Genomic DNA, 19094 nt, shown 5'->3' on the forward strand with positions numbered 1-19094 from the left:
TTAGAAAGTTTTTCTTTCAAATAAAGATTTTTTTCTGTGTGTTTTCTTCTCTTTTTATTTGCTGGGTTAGTAATGGGAGTGTCTGATAGACGCCTCTCATTTACTGACCCATGGGCTTGATGTCTGCAACCATTACACAGCTGATCTCAGCACCATAATCCCATTACTCTAATTGCCACTGTACCAGGGGAATTGGTAAGAGCTGAGGCTAAGCGCCAGAATTAGCTCATCTAATGGATGCACAATTTCTGGAGTGGCTGAGGGCTGGTCTTGTTAGGCTGATAAGTGAGTAATATCCATGGCCCTTCCCAGCCTTTTAATATCAGCTCCCAGCTGTCTGCTTTTCCTTATCTGGTTATTAAAAAATGGGGACCCCACGTCATTTTTTTTAGGTTCACCCCATTTTTAATAACCAGCAAAGGCAAAGCAGACAGCTGTGGGCTTATATTACTATGTTAGGAAAGTCCAAGGATATTTGCCCCTTCCCAGAATAATAAGACCATCTCACAGCTGTCTGCTTTCCATTGGCTGGTTATTGCAAAATAGGGGGGGACCCTACATTGTTTTTTTCATTTAGTTAATTTTTTAGCATTTCTCATTTATTTATCAGCAGTAAAGAAAAGAAAAAATGTCGTGGGGTCTCCCTTATTTTAATAGCCAGCTAACAAAAAGCAGACAGCTGCTGGCTGATATCAATAGGCTGGAAATTGGGCCATTCCCAACCTAAAAATACAGTTGTGGCCAAAAGTATTGACACCCCTGCAATTCTGTCAGATAATACTCAGTTTCTTCCTGAAAATGATTGCAAACACAAATTCTTTGCTATTATTATCTTCATTTAATTTGTCTTAAATGAAAAAACACAAAAAGAATTGTCCTAAAGCCAAATTGGATATAATTCCACACCAAGCATAAAAAAGAGGGTGGACAAAAGTATTGGCACTGTTCGAAAAATCATGTGATACTTCTCTAATTTGTGTAATTAACAGCACCTGTAACTTACCTGTGGCACCTAACAGGTGCTGGCAATAACTAAATCACACTTGCAGCCAGTTGAGATGGATTAAAGTTGACTCAATCTCTGTCCTGTGTCCTTGTGTGCACTACATTGAGCATGGAGAAAAGAAAGAAGACCAAAGAACTGTCTGAGAACTTGAGAAACCAAATTGTGAGGAAGCATGAGCAATCTCAAGGCTACAAGTCCACCTCCAAAGACCTGAATGTTCCCGTGTCTACCATGCGCAGTGTCATCATGAAGTTTAAAGCCCATGGCACTGTGGCTAACCTCCCTAGATGTGGACGGAAAAGAAAAATTGACAAGAGATTTCAACGCAAGATTGTGCGGATGTTGGATAAAAAACCTTGATTAACATCCAAACAAGTTCAAGCTGCCCTGCAGTCCAAGGGTACAACAGTGTCAACCTATACTATCTGTCGGCGTCTGAATGAAAAGGGACTGTATGGTAGGAGACCCAGGAAGACCCCACTTCTTACCCCGAGACATAAAAAAGCCAGGCTGGAGTTTGCCAAAACTTACCTGAAAAAGCCTAAAACGTTTTGGAAGAATGTTCTCTGGTCAGATGAGACAAAAGTAGAGCTTTTTGGGCAAAGGCATCAACATAGAGTTTACAGGAGAAAAAAAGAGGCATTCAAAGAAAAAAACACGGTCCCTGCAGTCAAACATGGCGGAGGTTCCCTGATGTTTTGGGGTTGCTTTACTGCCTCTGGCACTGGACTGCTTGACCGTGTGCATGGCATTATGAAGTCTGAAGACTACCAACAAATTTTGCAGCATAATGTAGGGCCCAGTGTGAGAAAGCTGGGTCTCCCTCAGAGGTCATGGGTCTTCCAGCAGGACAATGACCCAAAACACACTTCAAAAAGCACTAGAAAATGGCTTGAGAGAAAGCACTGGAGACTTCTAAGGTGGCCAGCAATGAGTCCAGACCTGAATCCAATAGAACATCTGTGGAGAGATGTAAAAATGGCAGTTTGGAGAAGGCACCCTTCAAATATCAGGGACCTGGAGCAGTTTGCCAAGGAAGAATGGTCTAAAATTCCAGCAAAGCATTGTAAGAAACTCATTGATGGTTACCGGAAGCGGTTGGTCGCAGTTATTTTGGCGAAAGGTTGTGCAATCAAGTATTAGGCTGAGGGTGCCAATACTTTTGTCTGGCCCATTTTTGGAGTTTTGTGTGAAATGATCAATGTTTTGCTTTTTGCTTCATTCTCTTTTGTGTTTTTTCATTTAAGACAAATTAAATGAAGATAATAATACCAAAGAATTTGTGATTGCAATCATTTTCAGGAAAAAACTGAGTATTATCTGACAGAATTGCAGGGGTGTCAATACCTATGGCCACAACTGTATCACCATACAGCTGTCCCAGAAGTGTCGCGTCATATTTGATGCACCAGTTGTGGCGCTTATCCTCAGCTCTTCCAGATTGCCTTGGCGCAATGGCAATGTGGGTAATTGCATCATCATCTACTATGGCAGCCAGTATCCACTTGAAGTTAACCTCCTGATGATCCGTCCCATTTACGGGGAAACGCGTCGGGGTGCACTGGAGTCATGATAAATCCTATCTGGGGGGAACATGTAGGGCACTATTTTTGGCTGTATCATTTGTTTATTCATTGAGTGTGGGACTGTTTTGTTGACTATGGATCAGCACATGAGAATTGTGGAGAACATCTGTCATGAGATCTCATATGATTATATCACTGCCTTATAACTGAGGAAATTTGCTGACAGTATTGCTGAACGTATGTCTCATTATTCATATGAAATGGTTTACACCATAAAGCCATTAATCATTGTTGTATGTGCCCATAAGACTCTATAGATTGATATTAATATGATTGAGCAGTCCCTCTTATCTTCTGAAAGGAAAAAGTCATGTGCTTTGGTTTTAATACACCTATTGGGTACCTGCTTAGCTTCAAGACTCACTTCACCTCTGCCCTTTTTGGACATTGTTTTCCTACCTTTTTTGCTAGGGTGTATTAGGAGAGTGAGGGAAAGCCTACGTTGAGTGGGGGCGCCAAAATCGTCCTATTAGGGTGCCAACCTCCACGGTCAGGCAGGGATACAGCTTAGCTTTATTGCAGGGTATCCGGTAGGTTAGGTTTTTTATCTTATGGTATTTTTCATATATACCAGTTTCACTGGGTTGGTGTTTTTTAATCGAAAATAATAATAAAATAATAAAATGTATTTTTATAGGGAAATATATGTTCACTTCTATAATTTATGATTTCCTAAAGGATATTTGACTGAGCTTTATTCAATGTGGGTAATTGATTTAGGGGCTAGTAATGTCAGTCAGACACTTCTATTCTAACACAGTAGTAAAAATAAATAAACACACATAGAAAAAAAATTGAATAAAGAATCTTCCACACTAGTCCTCATTCACCCATTTATTAATAAAATGATCCCATAAAGTAATCCACGTTCTTCTTATTCTTTCTCTCCGTTGCCTGTGGATAGTAGTAAAACTATCGCTATGCTCAGGCGTCGGAAGGTGAATACCCTCATCAGTGTTGCCTGCTGTGGCTGCTATCAGCAAGAGCAGGAAACGCTAATGAAAGTATTAGTCATCAGTGGATGCCTAACTGGTAGTAACCTTTTCACTGCCAGTCACAGCTACTGGCTCACATACTATCCTCTGTGTAACAACGTGAGAACTGGGTTGCCCAGCAGCTGTGACCTGCGGTGACTTCAGTAAGGTTACTGCTGATTAGAGCCAATGTTTCCCGTGCTGTCATGCAGCGGGCAATGTGGTAACTGCCAGATGTTCAAGTCCCCATTCACTTGAATGGGGCTTTGGGTTCTGTATCAAGTTCAGGTTCAGGTACCCGAACCAAACTTTTTTATAAAGTACCTTACGGACCTGAACATCTATGGATCCGCCCATCCCTTGCAGGGACAAAGTTGTTGAGAAGTACAGTCCAGGGTTGGGTTATAAAAAAAATCACAATTTCAGATGATCCTTGTTGCAGCATCAAATCCACTATCATCAAGTGGAAAGAACATGGTACCACAACAAATCTGCCAAGGGAGTGCCGCCTACTAAAATTCTCAGCCTGGGCAAGAAGGACATTAATCATATAGGCAGCACAGAGATTAAAGGTAACCCTAAAAAAGTTGCAGAGTTCCCAAGCAGAGACTGGAGTATCTGTCCATATGACCACAATAAGCCAAACACTCCATAGATGTTGCCTTTACTTTGACACAAAAAATTGTAAGGCTCATTTTAAGTTTGTCAAAAGACATGTGGGAGACCCCCCAAATGTACAGAGGAAGGTGTTGTGGTCAGTTGAAACCAAAATTTTACTTTTTGGCCACTGAGGTAAATGTGATATCTGGCACAAAACAACACAGCTCATAACTCCAAGAACACCATCCCCACAGTGAAACATGTTGGTTGCAGCATCATGCTGTGAGGATGGTGTTCAGCAACAAGGACAGAGAAAATGGTCCAAGTCGAGGGGAAGATGGATGGTGTGAAATACAAGGATATTCTTGAGCAAAACTAGTTTCAGTCTGTTGGTGATTTGAGACTGGAATAGAGGTTCACCCTCCATCGAGACAATGACCAAAAGCATATTGCTAAAGCAATACTTGTGTGGTTTATGGAGAAACATGTAAATGTTTTGGTGTGGTCTAATCAAAGCCCAGATCTTAATCCAACTGAGAATCTGTGTTCAGATTTGAAGATTGCTGTTCACCTGAGGAAGCATTTTTTGGACTAAAATCCCATTGGCAAGATGTGGAAAGCTCATGGAGACTTAGTAGCTTGCTGCTATAACTGCTACAAAAGGGATCTCTACAAAATACTGACTTTATGGGAGTGAAATGCCAAGGGGGTGAATACTTTAGAAAGCTACTGTGTATATGTGCATATATACAGCTCTGGAAAAAATTAAGAGACCACTTCCAAATGTTCAGTTTGTCTGATGTTTCTCTTTATAGGTATATTTTTGAGTAAAATGTAAATAGCTCTTTTAGTCTACAAACTTCTGACAACATGTCTCCGAATTTCCATGCAATAAATTTAGTTTTTTTTTCTGAAAAGGAGAAATGGTCAAAATTAAAAAAACAAAAACAGAGCTTTTAGATCTCAAATAATGCAAAGAAAGCAAGTTCATAATAATTTAGAAACAACAATACTAATGTTTTAACACAGCAAGAGTTCAGAAGTCAATAATTTGTAGAATAACCATGATTTTTAAAAACAGCTTTCATGCGTCTTGGCATGCTTTCCACCAGTCTTTAATAGAGTTGAGCGAACCAGGTCGGTCAGATTCAAAAGTCACCAACTTTCGCCAAAGTCGGGTTTCATGAAACGAAGTGTGAAATCGGCCATGCGGTCGGCGACCCAAGCGCCAAAGTCGGGTTTCGCCGAATGCTTGCACGTGGCTTTTTTCAGCCAATGAGAGAAGCGGAGCGTAGCGTAGCGGGAGCATAGCTGGAGTGGGAGTGGGAGAGAGAGAGAGAGGGAGAGGGAGAGAGAGAGAAGAGAGAGAGAGATTTCACCACCTCTAGGGTTAAAATTCATGCCAGGTGTGTTTACAGTCCTCCACTCACTGCCGACATTTCTCCCCATTGACTTGCATTGGGTTTCGTGTTTCCCGACTTTTCACGACTTTTCCCTATAGTCGGACGATTTCGTTCAACTCGACTTTTGAGAAAGTCGGGTTTCATGAAACCCGACTCGACCCTAAAAAGGGCAAAGTCGCTCATCTCTAGTCTTTAACACTGCTCCTGGCGCAAAAATTTAGTAGTTCTTCTTTGTTTGATGGCATGTGACTATCCATCATCCTCTTGATTACATTCCAGAGGTTTTCTATGGGGTTCAAGTCTGGAGAATGGGCTGCCCAAGGGTTGTGATGTGGTGGTCTCTCAATTTTTACCAGAGCTATATATATATGCACTGCTCAAAAAAATAAAGGGAACACTTAAACAACAGAATATAACTTCAAGTAAATCAAACTTCTGTGAAATCAAACTGTCCACTTAGGAGGAAACACTGATTGACAATCAATTTCACTTGCTGTTGTGCAAATGGAATAGACAACAGTTGGAAATTATGGGCAATTATCAAGACACCCTCAATAAAGGAGTGGTTCTGCTGGTGGGGACCACAGACCACATCTCAGTCAGTACCAATGCTTTCTGGCTGATGTTTTGGTCACTTCTAAGTGTTGGTTGTGCTTTCACACTCAAGGTAGCATGAGATGGACTCTACAACCCACACAAGTGGCTCAGGCAGTGCAGCTCATCCAGGATGGCAAATCGATGCGAGCTGTGGCAAGAAGGTTTGCTCTGTCTGTCAGAGTAGTGTCCAGAGGCTGGAGGCGCTACCAGAAGGCAGACGATGTGGAGGAGCCGTAGGAGGGCAGCAACCCAGCAGCAGGACCACTACCTCAACCTTTGTGCAAGGAGGAACAGGAAGAGCAATGCCAGAGCCCTGCAAAATGACCTACAGCAGGCCACAAATGTGCTTGTGTCTGCACAAACGGTTAGAAACTGACTCCATGAGGATGGTCTGAGTGCCCGACATCCACAGATGGGGGTTGTGCTCACAGCCTAACTCCGTGCAGGACGTGCATTTGCCAGAGAACACAGTGTTTGGCAGATTTGAGACTGACTCCCTGTGTCACTTCACAGATGAAAGCAGGTTCACACTGAGCACTTCTGATATTCATGACAGAGTCTGGAGACACCGCGGAGAATGTTCTGCTGCCTGCACCATCCTCCAGCATGACTGGTTTGGCAGTGGGTCAATAATGGTGTGAGGAGGCATTTCTTTGAAGGGCTCCACAGCCCTTCAAGTGCTAGCTAGAGGTACCCTGGCTGCATTAAGTACCAGGATGAGATCCTCAGACCCATTTTGAAACTACATGCAGTTGCTCTGGGTTCCTTCTGAGGCATGACAATGCTAAACCTCATGTGGCTGAAATGTGTCAGCAGTTCCTGCATGATGAAGGCATTGATGCTATTGACTGGCCTGCCCTTTCCCCAGACCTGAATCCAATCGAGCACATCTGGGACATCATGACTCGTGCCATCCACCAACGCCACTGTGCACCACAGACTGTCCAGGAGTTGTCTGTTGCTTTAATTCAGGTCTGGGAGGAGATCCTTCAGGAGAACATCTGCTGCCTCATTAGGACTATGCCCAGGCATTGAAAGAAGGTCATACAGGCATGTGGAGGCCACACACACTACTGAGCATCATTTCCTTGTCTTGAGGCATTTCCACTGAAGTTGGATCAGCCTGAAATTTGATTTTCCACTTTGATTTTGAGTATCATTCCAAATCCAGACCTCCATGGAATATTAATTTTGATTTACATTGATCATTTTTATGTTTCATCAATCTCAATGTATTCCACAATGTGATGAATAAAGATTTATAACTGGAATATTTCATTTAGTGCCATCTAGGATGTGGTATTTTAGTGCTCCCTTTATTTTTTTTGAGCAGTGTATATATATATATATATATATATATATATATATATATATATATATATATACACAATATAGATATTGCATAAATTTTAGATGTGTGTACAAAAATGCTTTCAAAAATTGTAGAAAAGTGTTTTCATTGCTAGAAGTGTTATTAGCTTATTTTTATCAATTAACTAATTGCAAATTGCAAATTGAATAAAGAGAAATGTAAGTCAAATCATTTTTGGTATAACTACCATTCTTCTTCATTCAATGCATCAATCCTTCTTATATACTCGATCATGCTGAGATCAGGTCCCTAAGGAGACCATATCATCACTTTCAGGTCATTGCCCTGCTGTCGAATAACTTTAAAGCAAATCTGATGCCTTCTTGATATATAAGCATCTTCTTGTATATCTCAGCACTGAGGACACTAAGGATCTCCCTTTGAAATCAGGAAATGTCCATTGCTCGGGGTGACCGAGCTACATCCATCTTCTTATTGGAGAGATCCGGTGAGAAGTGGTCTTCATGGAAGAATTGCAGACAAAAACCATACCTTAGACAGAAGTTTCTTTGCAAGTGGGGCTTAATTTCAGCAAACAAAGTTAGGGATTTAATTAGGATTAACGGAGTCCTTAACGCTCAGAAATGCAGGTAGATACTTATCCACTAGGCAATCCCACCAAGGAAGCATCTGATTCACTCCAGAGTGATTCTGCACTAGGACAAGACCTCCAAACATACAGTCAATGATATTAAGAACTATCTTCATTTTAAAGAAGAACAAGGAGTCCTAGAAGTGATATTTTGGTGCCCAAAAGGCATTATCTCAACATCATGAAGTCTGTGTGGGATTACATGAGAGACAAAAGGAGTTATACTAGCTTTGATAAACAGATCTGTGGTTAGTTCTCCAAGATGTTTCAAATAACCTCCCTGCTGAGTTTTTTCAAAAACTGAATGCCAGTGTACATAGAAAAAATGATCATTTGATGTTGTTTTGAGAGTACGTCATGACGATAGTGCTGTTTTACACTTAATATCTTTGGTTTGACATTTTGTATCAGATTAATATGTTAAATCATCCAGCTAAAAACAAAATGGGTAACATCATATAATTTTTTTTCCAGGTTCTTCAATAACTCAACTACGTGCTCAAGACTATGATGGTGACAAATTGGTGTACGGAATAGTAGGTGATGAAGCCAGTAAATTTTTTGCTGTGGAAAGTGAGACCGGCGTGGTATGGCTCAGGCAATCCTTGGATCGAGAGGTAGTATAGAAATTAAAAGGCTACATCATAGAAATGTCATCAGTGTATTTGCTCTATTTTTGGAAAGTTTCTCCAATATATTTCAAACTGCAGTCCATCCTAGTCAGGATAGGCTGCAGACTGAAAACATACAGCTCCTGAGATGAATGTCTCAACTGACAAGAGCTGAATCACATATACTTCTATTCAGCAGCTGGGAGCAGGGCTGTGATATATGTAGAGATATGTTTTAACCTACATTGTACTAGGTGAGGAGATGTCCAGCTTCATCCTTGTCCTCCATCAGTCTGACAGCTTTATTGCAGTGTACAGAAACTGACTTTGCCTAACTTGGAGGATGATGAAGCTGGAGATAACCTCCTTTGTGCTCAGCGAGGAACAGATATATTTCATCACATATGACAGTTGTGCTCCCAGACGCTGACTGTGATATATATGATACAGCTCTTATCATAAACCAAAAAATATTCCAAAATTACTGTTGTGTCACTAATAACAACATGAAAAACCCGTCCGTACCACAAAATTTCCCCAAAGTGGAAGTCATCAGAATCAAGACAAACTTCTCAGAAATGTCATAGAAAAAGTTTATTGACAACAATTTATTCAGTTTCCAAATCAACATTAATCTCATACTTTGAGGGACACATCATGCTACTTGCTCCATTATTCATACTATCATGTGAGATATACTGTACCAATAGAAGCCCATACATAAGCATATTAAAGTGCAAAGTGCAGAGTGGAAATATTAAAGAACAACTAATAGCCTAGAATATCCTAAGATTACTATGTTATCTTTACTAATTCACCGTCTATTGCACAATAGCCCATTTAAATCATAAATTGAGCCCAGCATAAATTAACTTACATGGTATGTGGAGACCGTGCCGTGTCCCTCAACCCCAACATGCGTTTCATCCACACTTCTTCAGGGGGCGTGTCGGGGAAGAGGGAGACCGGACATTATAACTAACCGCTATCCAATGAGCTTCTGCACAATACCGTCATGTGTAACGCTGCAGCTGTCATGGAAATGCGGTGCACGGACCTCTTCCTCCTCCCTCCCGAAAATGACCCATCACATCCGGTCCTTGGAACGCAAGCGAGCAAGCAAATTGCCATAGTAACAGTCCTTCTGCGTGCCAGCATGCTCCGATATGCCAGATGTAGATAGGTCTGGGGGAGAAAAGAAAAAATCTGCGCGCTCTATCCACGACCATGCAGCGGTACCCCATATTTATGGTTTTATATCCACAATGTGTCTCATATAAAACAGCAATTAATAAATAACTGGATGAAAGTGACATTGTGCTAATTTACATACTGTATACCCTTTCATATACATAATACAAAACTATACAAACAATTATAAATAATATTAAGTGATTAGAAATTACATATATTACATCCATAATCTCCTGGGACGAAGGTCTCAGGAGCTGTATCTCTTCAATCTGCAGCCTTTCCTGACATGTGACTAGGATGAGCTGAAGTTTGAATTTTATCATGGACAACATTTTATTTCATTCTTGGTGAATCCCTTTAAAAATGAGGATTGGCAATACTCTAGAGCTCATATTTAAAGGGAAAGGGATATAAATTAAGGTTTAAAAAATATTTTAACTCTTTATATATTTATCAGCACATAAATTATATAATAATTGTTGCACAACCATATTTATTTTTTATGTAGCATTAGACATTAGTGACCTCAATATCTGTATGTTCTTTCTAGAGTTAGTCACTTCTTGATCATTTACAGTTATGCTCAACATTTTTGCTTTCTTGGCCTTTTTTCAGAGAATATGAATGATAATACCAAAACTTTTTCTCCCCTAATGGTTACTGGTTGGGTGAAGCCATTTATTGTTAAACCACTGTGTTTTCTCTTTTTAAATCATAAGAATACCCCAAAACATCCAAATGACCCTGATCAAACATTTACATACCCTGGTGATTTTGGCCTGATAACATACACAGAAGTTGACACAATTGGGTTTGAAAGGCTACTAAAGGTAACATCCTCACCTGTGACAAATGCCAGGAAAATTGTTCGGGATGCAAAGAAAAACCCACAAATAACATCAGTTGAAATACTGGACTCTCTCTCTGTGTGGCTGTCTCAAGATGCACAATAAGGAGGCACTTGAAGAAAAGTGGGCAGCATGGTCTGGTCTGGTCGAGTCGCCAGAAGAAAGCCATTACTGCGCAAATTCCATAAAGTATCTCGCCTACTATATGCAAAACAGCACAGAGACAACCCTCAAAACAGGTCACAGGTGAGGATGTTACCTTTAGTAGCCATTCAAACCCATTTGTCAAATTCTGTGCATGTAATCAGGCCGAAATCACCAGGGTATGTGAACTTTTGATCAGGGTCATTTGGATGTTTTGGGTTGTCATTATGAGTTAAAAAGAGAAAACACAATAGATTGACGATAAATGGCTTCACCCAACCAGTAACCATGAGTGGAGAAAAAGTTTTGGTGTTATCATTCATATTCTATGAAAAAAGGCCAAGAAAGCAAAAGTTCTGCCGGGGTATGTAAACTTTTGAGCACAACTGTATGTCATATTCGCAGGATGTAAAACATAAATGCCCTTAGATGTGGGTCCCACAACTGGCAATGTGACAAATTGACATATAGAAGTCATGTTGCATCTGAATAAAGAGGTGTCTGTATATTCCATTTCTCAGTTTTACAGTTTAATATGAAACCAGGTTTTGTACGTATTTAATCTAAGGTCTCATTTACATCTCAGTGTTTAAACGTGTACATGAAAAAATATTACTGGTGTCATCAGTGTTTTAAATCAGTGTGTCTTCAGTGTGGTTGTTTATACCATCAGTGTTGCGCATCAGTGTTTACATCAGTATTTTACATCAGTATGTCCTTTTTTACCATAAGTGTTATAGATCAGTGTGTCATCCATGTGTCCGCTTTTGCCATCAGTGTGTCATCCATGTGTCCGATTTTACCATCAGTGTGCCATCAGTGTGTCATCCGTGTGTCCATTTTTACCATCAGTGTGTCATCAGTATGTCTGTTTTTATCATCAGTGTGTCATGTGTGTGTCCGTTTTTACAATCAGTGTGTCATCCATGTGTCCGTTTTTGCCATCAGCGTGTTATCTGTGTGTCCAATTTTACCATCAGTGTGTCATCAGTGTGTCATCCGTGTGTCCATTTTTACCATCAGTGTGTCATCCGTATGTCTGTTTTTACCATCAGTATGTCATCCGTGTGTCTGTTTTTACCAGTGTGTCAGCCATGTGTCCATTTTTACCATGAGTTTGTCATCATATATCCGTTTTTACCATCAGTGTGTCATCCGTGTGTCCGTTTTTACCATCAGTGTCATCAGTGTGTCATCCGTGTGTCCATTTTTACCATCAGTGTGTCATCATATATCCATTTTTACTATCAGTGTGTCATTCGTGTGTCCATTTTTACCATCAGTGTGTCATCATATATCCGTTTTTACCATCAGTGTGTCATCGGTGTGTCCATTTTTACCATCAGTGTGCCATCATATATCCGTTTTTACCATCAGAGTGTCATCTACGTGTCTATTTTAGCCATCAGTGTGTCATCTGTGTATCTGTTTTTATCATCAGTGTGTCCTCCATGTGTACATTTTTGCCATCAGTGTGTCATCCGTGTGTCCGTTTTTACCATCAGTGTTTCATCCATGTGCCCTTTTTTACCATCCGTGTCATCAGTGTGTCAGCCATGTGTCCATTTTTACCATCAGTGTGTCATCATATATCCATCTTTACCATCAGTGTGTCATCCGTGTGTCTGTTTTTACCATCAGTGTCATCAGTGTGTCATCCATGTGTCCATTTTAAGCCATCAGTGTGTCATTCGTGTATCCGTTTTTACCACCAGTGTGTCATCCATGTGTCCATTTTGCTACCAGTGTGTCATCCATGTGTCCATTTTTACCACCAGTGTGTCATCCATGTGTCCGTTTTAACCATCAGTGTGTCATCCATGTGTCCATTTTTGCCATCAGTGTATCATCCGTGTGTCTATTTTAGCCATCAGTGTGTCATCTGTGTATCTGTTTTTATCATCAGTGTGTTCTCCATATGTCTATTTTTGCCATCAGTGTCATCCGTGTATCCGTTTTTACCATCAGTGTGTAATCCGTGTGTACATTTTTGCCATCAGTGTGTCATCCGTGTGTCTGTTTTTACAATCAGAGTGTCATCAGTGTATCTGTTTTTACCATCAGTGTGTCATCAGTGTATCTGTTTTTACCATCAGTGTGTCATCCGTGTATCTGTTTTTACAATCAGTGTGTAATCCACGTGTCCATTTTAGCCATCAGTGTGTCATCCGTGTGTCCGTTTTTTACCATCAGTGTGTCATCCGTGTGTCTGTTTTACCATCAGTGTGTCATCCATGTGTCTGTTTTTACCATCAGTGTGTAATCCATGCGTCCATTTTTACCATCAGTGTGTCATCCGTGTGTCCATTATTACCATAAGTGTGTCATCCGTGTATTTGTTTTTACCATCAGTGTGTCATCCATGTGTCTGTTTTTGCCATCAGTGTGTCATCCGTGTATCTGTTTTTAAAATCAGTGTGTCATCCATGTGTCTGTTTTTACCATCAGTGTGTCATCCGTGTGTCCGTTTTTACCATCAGCGTGTCATCCGTGCGTCCGTTTTAACCATCAGTGTGTCATCCATGTGTCCGTTATTACCATCAGTGTGTCATCCATGTGTCCGTTATTACCATCAGTGTGTCATCCGTGTGTCTGTTTTTACCATCAGTGTGTCATCCGTGCGTCTGTTTTACCATCAGTGCGTCATCCATGTGTCTGTTTTACCATCAGTGTGTCATCCGTGTATCTGTTTTTACCATCAGTGTGTCATCCGTGTGTCTGTTTTACCATCAGTGTGTCATCCGTGTATCTGTTTTTACCATCAGTGTGTCATCCGTGTGTCTGTTTTACCATCAGTGTGTCATCCGTGTGTCTGTTTTACCATCAGTGTGTCATCAGTGTGTCTGTTTTTACCATCAGTGTTTAATCCATGTGCCCATTTTTACCATCAGTGTGTCATCCGTGTGTCTGTTTTTACCATCAGTGTGTCATCCGTGTGTCTGTTTTACCATCAGTGTGTCATCAGTGTGTCTGTTTTTACCATCAGTGTTTAATCCATGTGCCCATTTTTACCATCAGTGTGTCATCCGTGTGTCTGTTTTTACCATCAGTGTGTCATCCGTGTGTCTGTTTTACCATCAGTGTGTCATCAGTGTGTCTGTTTTTACCATCAGTGTTTAATCCATGTGCCCATTTTTACCATCAGTGTGTCATCCGTGTGTCTGTTTTACCATCAGTGTGTCATCCGTGTGTCTGTTTTACCATCAGTGTGTCATCAGTGTGTCTGTTTTTACCATCAGTGTTTAATCCATGTGCCCATTTTTACCATCAGTGTGTCATCCGTGTGTCTGTTTTACCATCAGTGTGTCATCCGTGTATCTGTTTTTACCATCAGTGTGTCATCCGTGTGTCTGTTTTACCATCAGTGTGTCATCCGTGTGTCTGTTTTACCATCAGTGTGTCATCCGTGTATCTGTTTTTACCATCAGTGTGTCATCCGTGTGTCTGTTTTTACCGTCAGTGTGTCATCCGTGTATCTGTTTTTACCATCAGTGTGTCATCCGTGTGTCTGTTTTACCATCAGTGTGTCATCAGTGTGTCTGTTTTACCATCAGTGTGTCATCAGTGTATCTGTTTTTACCATCAGTGTGTCATCCGTGTGTCTGTTTTACCATCAGTGTGTCATCCGTGTATCTGTTTTTACCATCAGTGTGTCATCCGTGTATCTGTTTTTACCATCAGTGTGTCATCCGTGTGTCTGTTTTTACCATCAGTGTGTCATCCGTGTGTCTGTTTTACCATCAGTGTGTCATCTGTGTGTCTGTTTTTACCATCAGTGTGTCATCCGTGTGTCTGTTTTACCATCAGTGTGTCATCAGTGTGTCTGTTTTACCATCAGTGTGTCATCAGTGTATCTGTTTTTACCATCAGTGTGTCATCCGTGTGTCTGTTTTACCATCAGTGTGTCATCCGTGTGTCTGTTTTACCATCAGTGTGTCATCCGTGTATCTGTTTTTACCATCAGTGTGTCATCCGTGTGTCTGTTTTTACCGTCAGTGTGTCATCAGTGTATCTGTTTTTACCATCAGTGTGTCATCCGTGTGTCTGTTTTACCATCAGTGTGTCATCCGTGTATCTGTTTTTACCATCAGTGTGTCATCCGTGTATCTGTTTTTACCATCAGTGTGTCATCAGTGTGTCTGTTTTACCATCAGTGTGTCATCCGTGTGTCTGTTTTTACCATCAGTGTGTCATCAGTGTGTCTGTTTTACCATCAGTGTGTCATCTGTGTGTCTGTTTTTACCATCAGTGTGTCATCCGTGTATCTGTTTTTACCATCAATGTGTCATCCGTGTGTCTGTTTTTACCATCAGTGTGTCATCCGTGTGTCTGTTTTACCATCAGTGTGTCATCCGTGTATCTGTTTTTACCATCAGTGTGTCATCCGTGTGTCTGTTTTACCATCAGTGTGTCATCCGTGTATCTGTTTTTACCATCAGTGTGTCATCCGTGTGTCTGTTTTACCATCAGTGTGTCATCCGTGTATCTGTTTTTACCATCAGTGTGTCATCCGTGTGTCTGTTTTTACCATCAGTGTGTCATCCGTGTGTCTGTTTTACCATCAGTGTGTCATCTGTGTATCTGTTTTTACCATCAGTGTGTCATCCGTGTGTCTGTTTTACCATCAGTGTGTCATCAGTGTGTCTGTTTTTACCATCAGTGTTTAATCCATGTGCCCATTTTTACCATCAGTGTGTCATCCGTGTGTCTGTTTTTACCATCAGTGTGTCATCCGTGTATCTGTTTTTACCATCAGTGTGTCATCCGTGTGTCTGTTTTACCATCAGTGTGTCATCTGTGTATCTGTTTTTACCATCAGTGTGTCATCCGTGTGTCTGTTTTACCATCAGTGTGTCATCAGTGTGTCTGTTTTTACCATCAGTGTTTAATCCATGTGCCCATTTTTACCATCAGTGTGTCATCCGTGTGTCTGTTTTTACCATCAGTGTGTCATCCGTGTGTCTGTTTTACCATCAGTGTGTCATCAGTGTGTCTGTTTTTACCATCAGTGTTTAATCCATGTGCCCATTTTTACCATCAGTGTGTCATCCGTGTGTCTGTTTTACCATCAGTGTGTCATCCGTGTATCTGTTTTTACCATCAGTGTGTCATCCGTGTGTCTGTTTTACCATCAGTGTGTCATCCGTGTGTCTGTTTTACCATCAGTGTGTCATCCGTGTATCTGTTTTTACCATCAGTGTGTCATCCGTGTGTCTGTTTTTACCGTCAGTGTGTCATCCGTGTATCTGTTTTTACCATCAGTGTGTCATCCGTGTGTCTGTTTTACCATCAGTGTGTCATCAGTGTGTCTGTTTTACCATCAGTGTGTCATCAGTGTATCTGTTTTTACCATCAGTGTGTCATCCGTGTGTCTGTTTTACCATCAGTGTGTCATCCGTGTATCTGTTTTTACCATCAGTGTGTCATCCGTGTATCTGTTTTTACCATCAGTGTGTCATCCGTGTGTCTGTTTTTACCATCAGTGTGTCATCCGTGTGTCTGTTTTACCATCAGTGTGTCATCCGTGTGTCTGTTTTTACCATCAGTGTGTCATCCGTGTGTCTGTTTTACCATCAGTGTGTCATCCGTGTATCTGTTTTTACCATCAGTGTGTCATCCGTGTATCTGTTTTTACCATCAGTGTGTCATCAGTGTGTCTGTTTTACCATCAGTGTGTCATCCGTGTGTCTGTTTTTACCATCAGTGTGTCATCAGTGTGTCTGTTTTACCATCAGTGTGTCATCCGTGTGTCTGTTTTTACCATCAGTGTGTCATCCGTGTGTCTGTTTTTACCATCAGTGTGTCATCCGTGTATCTGTTTTTACCATCAGTGTGTCATCCGTGTATCTGTTTTTACCATCAGTGTGTCATCAGTGTATCTGTTTTTACCATCAGTGTGTCATCCGTGTATCTGTTTTACCATCAGTGTGTCATCCGTGTCTGTTTTTACCATCAGTGTGTCATCCGTGTGTCTGTTTTTACCATCAGTGTGTCATCCGTGTGTCTGTTTTTACCATCAGTGTGTCATCAGTGTGTCTGTTTTACCATCAGTGTGTCATCTGTGTGTCTGTTTTTACCATCAGTGTGTCATCCGTGTATCTGTTTTTACCATCAGTGTGTCATCCGTGTATCTGTTTTACCATCAGTGTGTCATCCGTGTCTGTTTTTACCATCAGTGTGTCATCCGTGTGTCTGTTTTTACCATCAGTGTGTCATCCGTGTGTCTGTTTTTACCATCAGTGTGTCATCAGTGTGTCTGTTTTACCATCAGTGTGTCATCTGTGTGTCCGTTTTTACCATCAGTGTGTCATCCGTGTGTCTGTTTTTACCATCAGTGTGTCATCCGTGTGTCTGTTTTTACCATCAGTGTGTCATCCGTGTGTCTGTTTTTACCATCAGTGTGTCATCCGTGTATCTGTTTTTACCATCAGTGTGTCATCAGTGTGTCTGTTTTACCATCAGTGTGTCATCCGTGTGTCTGTTTTTACCATCAGTGTGTCATCCGTGTGTCTGTTTTTACCATCAGTGTGTCATCCGTGTGTCTGTTTTTACCATCAGTGTGTCATCAGTGTGTCTGTTTTACCATCAGTGTGTCATCTGTGTGTCTGTTTTTACCATCAGTGTGTCATCCGTGTGTCTGTTTTACCATCAGTGTGTCATCCGTGTGTCTGTTTTTACCATCAGTGTGTCATCCGTGTGTCTGTTTTTACCATCAGTGTGTCATCCGTGTATCTGTTTTTACCATCAGTGTGTCATCCGTGTATCTGTTTTTACCATCAGTGTGTCATCCGTGTATCTGTTTTTACCATCAGTGTGTCATCAGTGTGTCTGTTTTTACCATCAGTGTGTCATCCGTGTGTCTGTTTTACCATCAGTGTGTCATCAGTGTGTCTGTTTTACCATCAGTGTGTCATCCGTGTGTCTGTTTTACCATCAGTGTGTCATCCGTGTATCTGTTTTTACCATCAGTGTGTCATCCGTGTGTCTGTTTTACCATCAGTGTGTCATCCGTGTGTCTGTTTTTACCATCAGTGTGTCATCAGTGTGTCTGTTTTTACCATCAGTGTTTAATCCATGTGCCCATTTTTACCATCAGTGTGTCATCCGTGTGTCTGTTTTACCATCAGTGTGTCATCTGTGTATCTGTTTTTACCATCAGTGTGTCATCCGTGTGTCTGTTTTACCATCAGTGTGTCATCAGTGTGTCTGTTTTTACCATCAGTGTTTAATCCATGTGCCCATTTTTACCATCAGTGTGTCATCCGTGTGTCTGTTTTTACCATCAGTGTGTCATCCGTGTATCTGTTTTTACCATCAGTGTGTCATCCGTGTGTCTGTTTTACCATCAGTGTGTCATCTGTGTATCTGTTTTTACCATCAGTGTGTCATCCGTGTGTCTGTTTTACCATCAGTGTGTCATCAGTGTGTCTGTTTTTACCATCAGTGTTTAATCCATGTGCCCATTTTTACCATCAGTGTGTCATCCGTGTGTCTGTTTTTACCATCAGTGTGTCATCCGTGTGTCTGTTTTACCATCAGTGTGTCATCAGTGTGTCTGTTTTTACCATCAGTGTTTAATCCATGTGCCCATTTTTACCATCAGTGTGTCATCCGTGTGTCTGTTTTACCATCAGTGTGTCATCCGTGTATCTGTTTTTACCATCAGTGTGTCATCCGTGTGTCTGTTTTACCATCAGTGTGTCATCCGTGTGTCTGTTTTACCATCAGTGTGTCATCCGTGTATCTGTTTTTACCATCAGTGTGTCATCCGTGTGTCTGTTTTTACCGTCAGTGTGTCATCCGTGTATCTGTTTTTACCATCAGTGTGTCATCCGTGTGTCTGTTTTACCATCAGTGTGTCATCAGTGTGTCTGTTTTACCATCAGTGTGTCATCAGTGTATCTGTTTTTACCATCAGTGTGTCATCCGTGTGTCTGTTTTACCATCAGTGTGTCATCCGTGTATCTGTTTTTACCATCAGTGTGTCATCCGTGTATCTGTTTTTACCATCAGTGTGTCATCCGTGTGTCTGTTTTTACCATCAGTGTGTCATCCGTGTGTCTGTTTTACCATCAGTGTGTCATCCGTGTGTCTGTTTTTACCATCAGTGTGTCATCCGTGTGTCTGTTTTACCATCAGTGTGTCATCCGTGTATCTGTTTTTACCA

At 41.1% G+C, this 19094-nt stretch overlaps 1 protein-coding gene across 2 annotated transcripts in view; it reads left to right on the plus strand.

Moving 5' to 3' along the window:
• The window catches only part of CDH23 (cadherin related 23), a 1761581-nt gene that overhangs the window by 495566 nt on the left and 1246921 nt on the right, over positions 1 to 19094 (plus strand). For both annotated transcript variants that reach the window (XM_073574902.1, XM_073574903.1), the window contains exon 4: positions 8605 to 8747. In XM_073574902.1, the coding sequence (XP_073431003.1) occupies positions 8605 to 8747 (143 nt within the window). The remainder of the gene's footprint in view (positions 1 to 8604; positions 8748 to 19094) is intronic.

The sequence above is a fragment of the Dendrobates tinctorius genome, unplaced genomic scaffold (genome assembly GCF_039654945.1).
Source record: "Dendrobates tinctorius isolate UK_male_01 unplaced genomic scaffold, ASM3965494v1 ptg000040l, whole genome shotgun sequence".
NCBI lineage: Eukaryota > Metazoa > Chordata > Amphibia > Anura > Dendrobatidae > Dendrobates > Dendrobates tinctorius.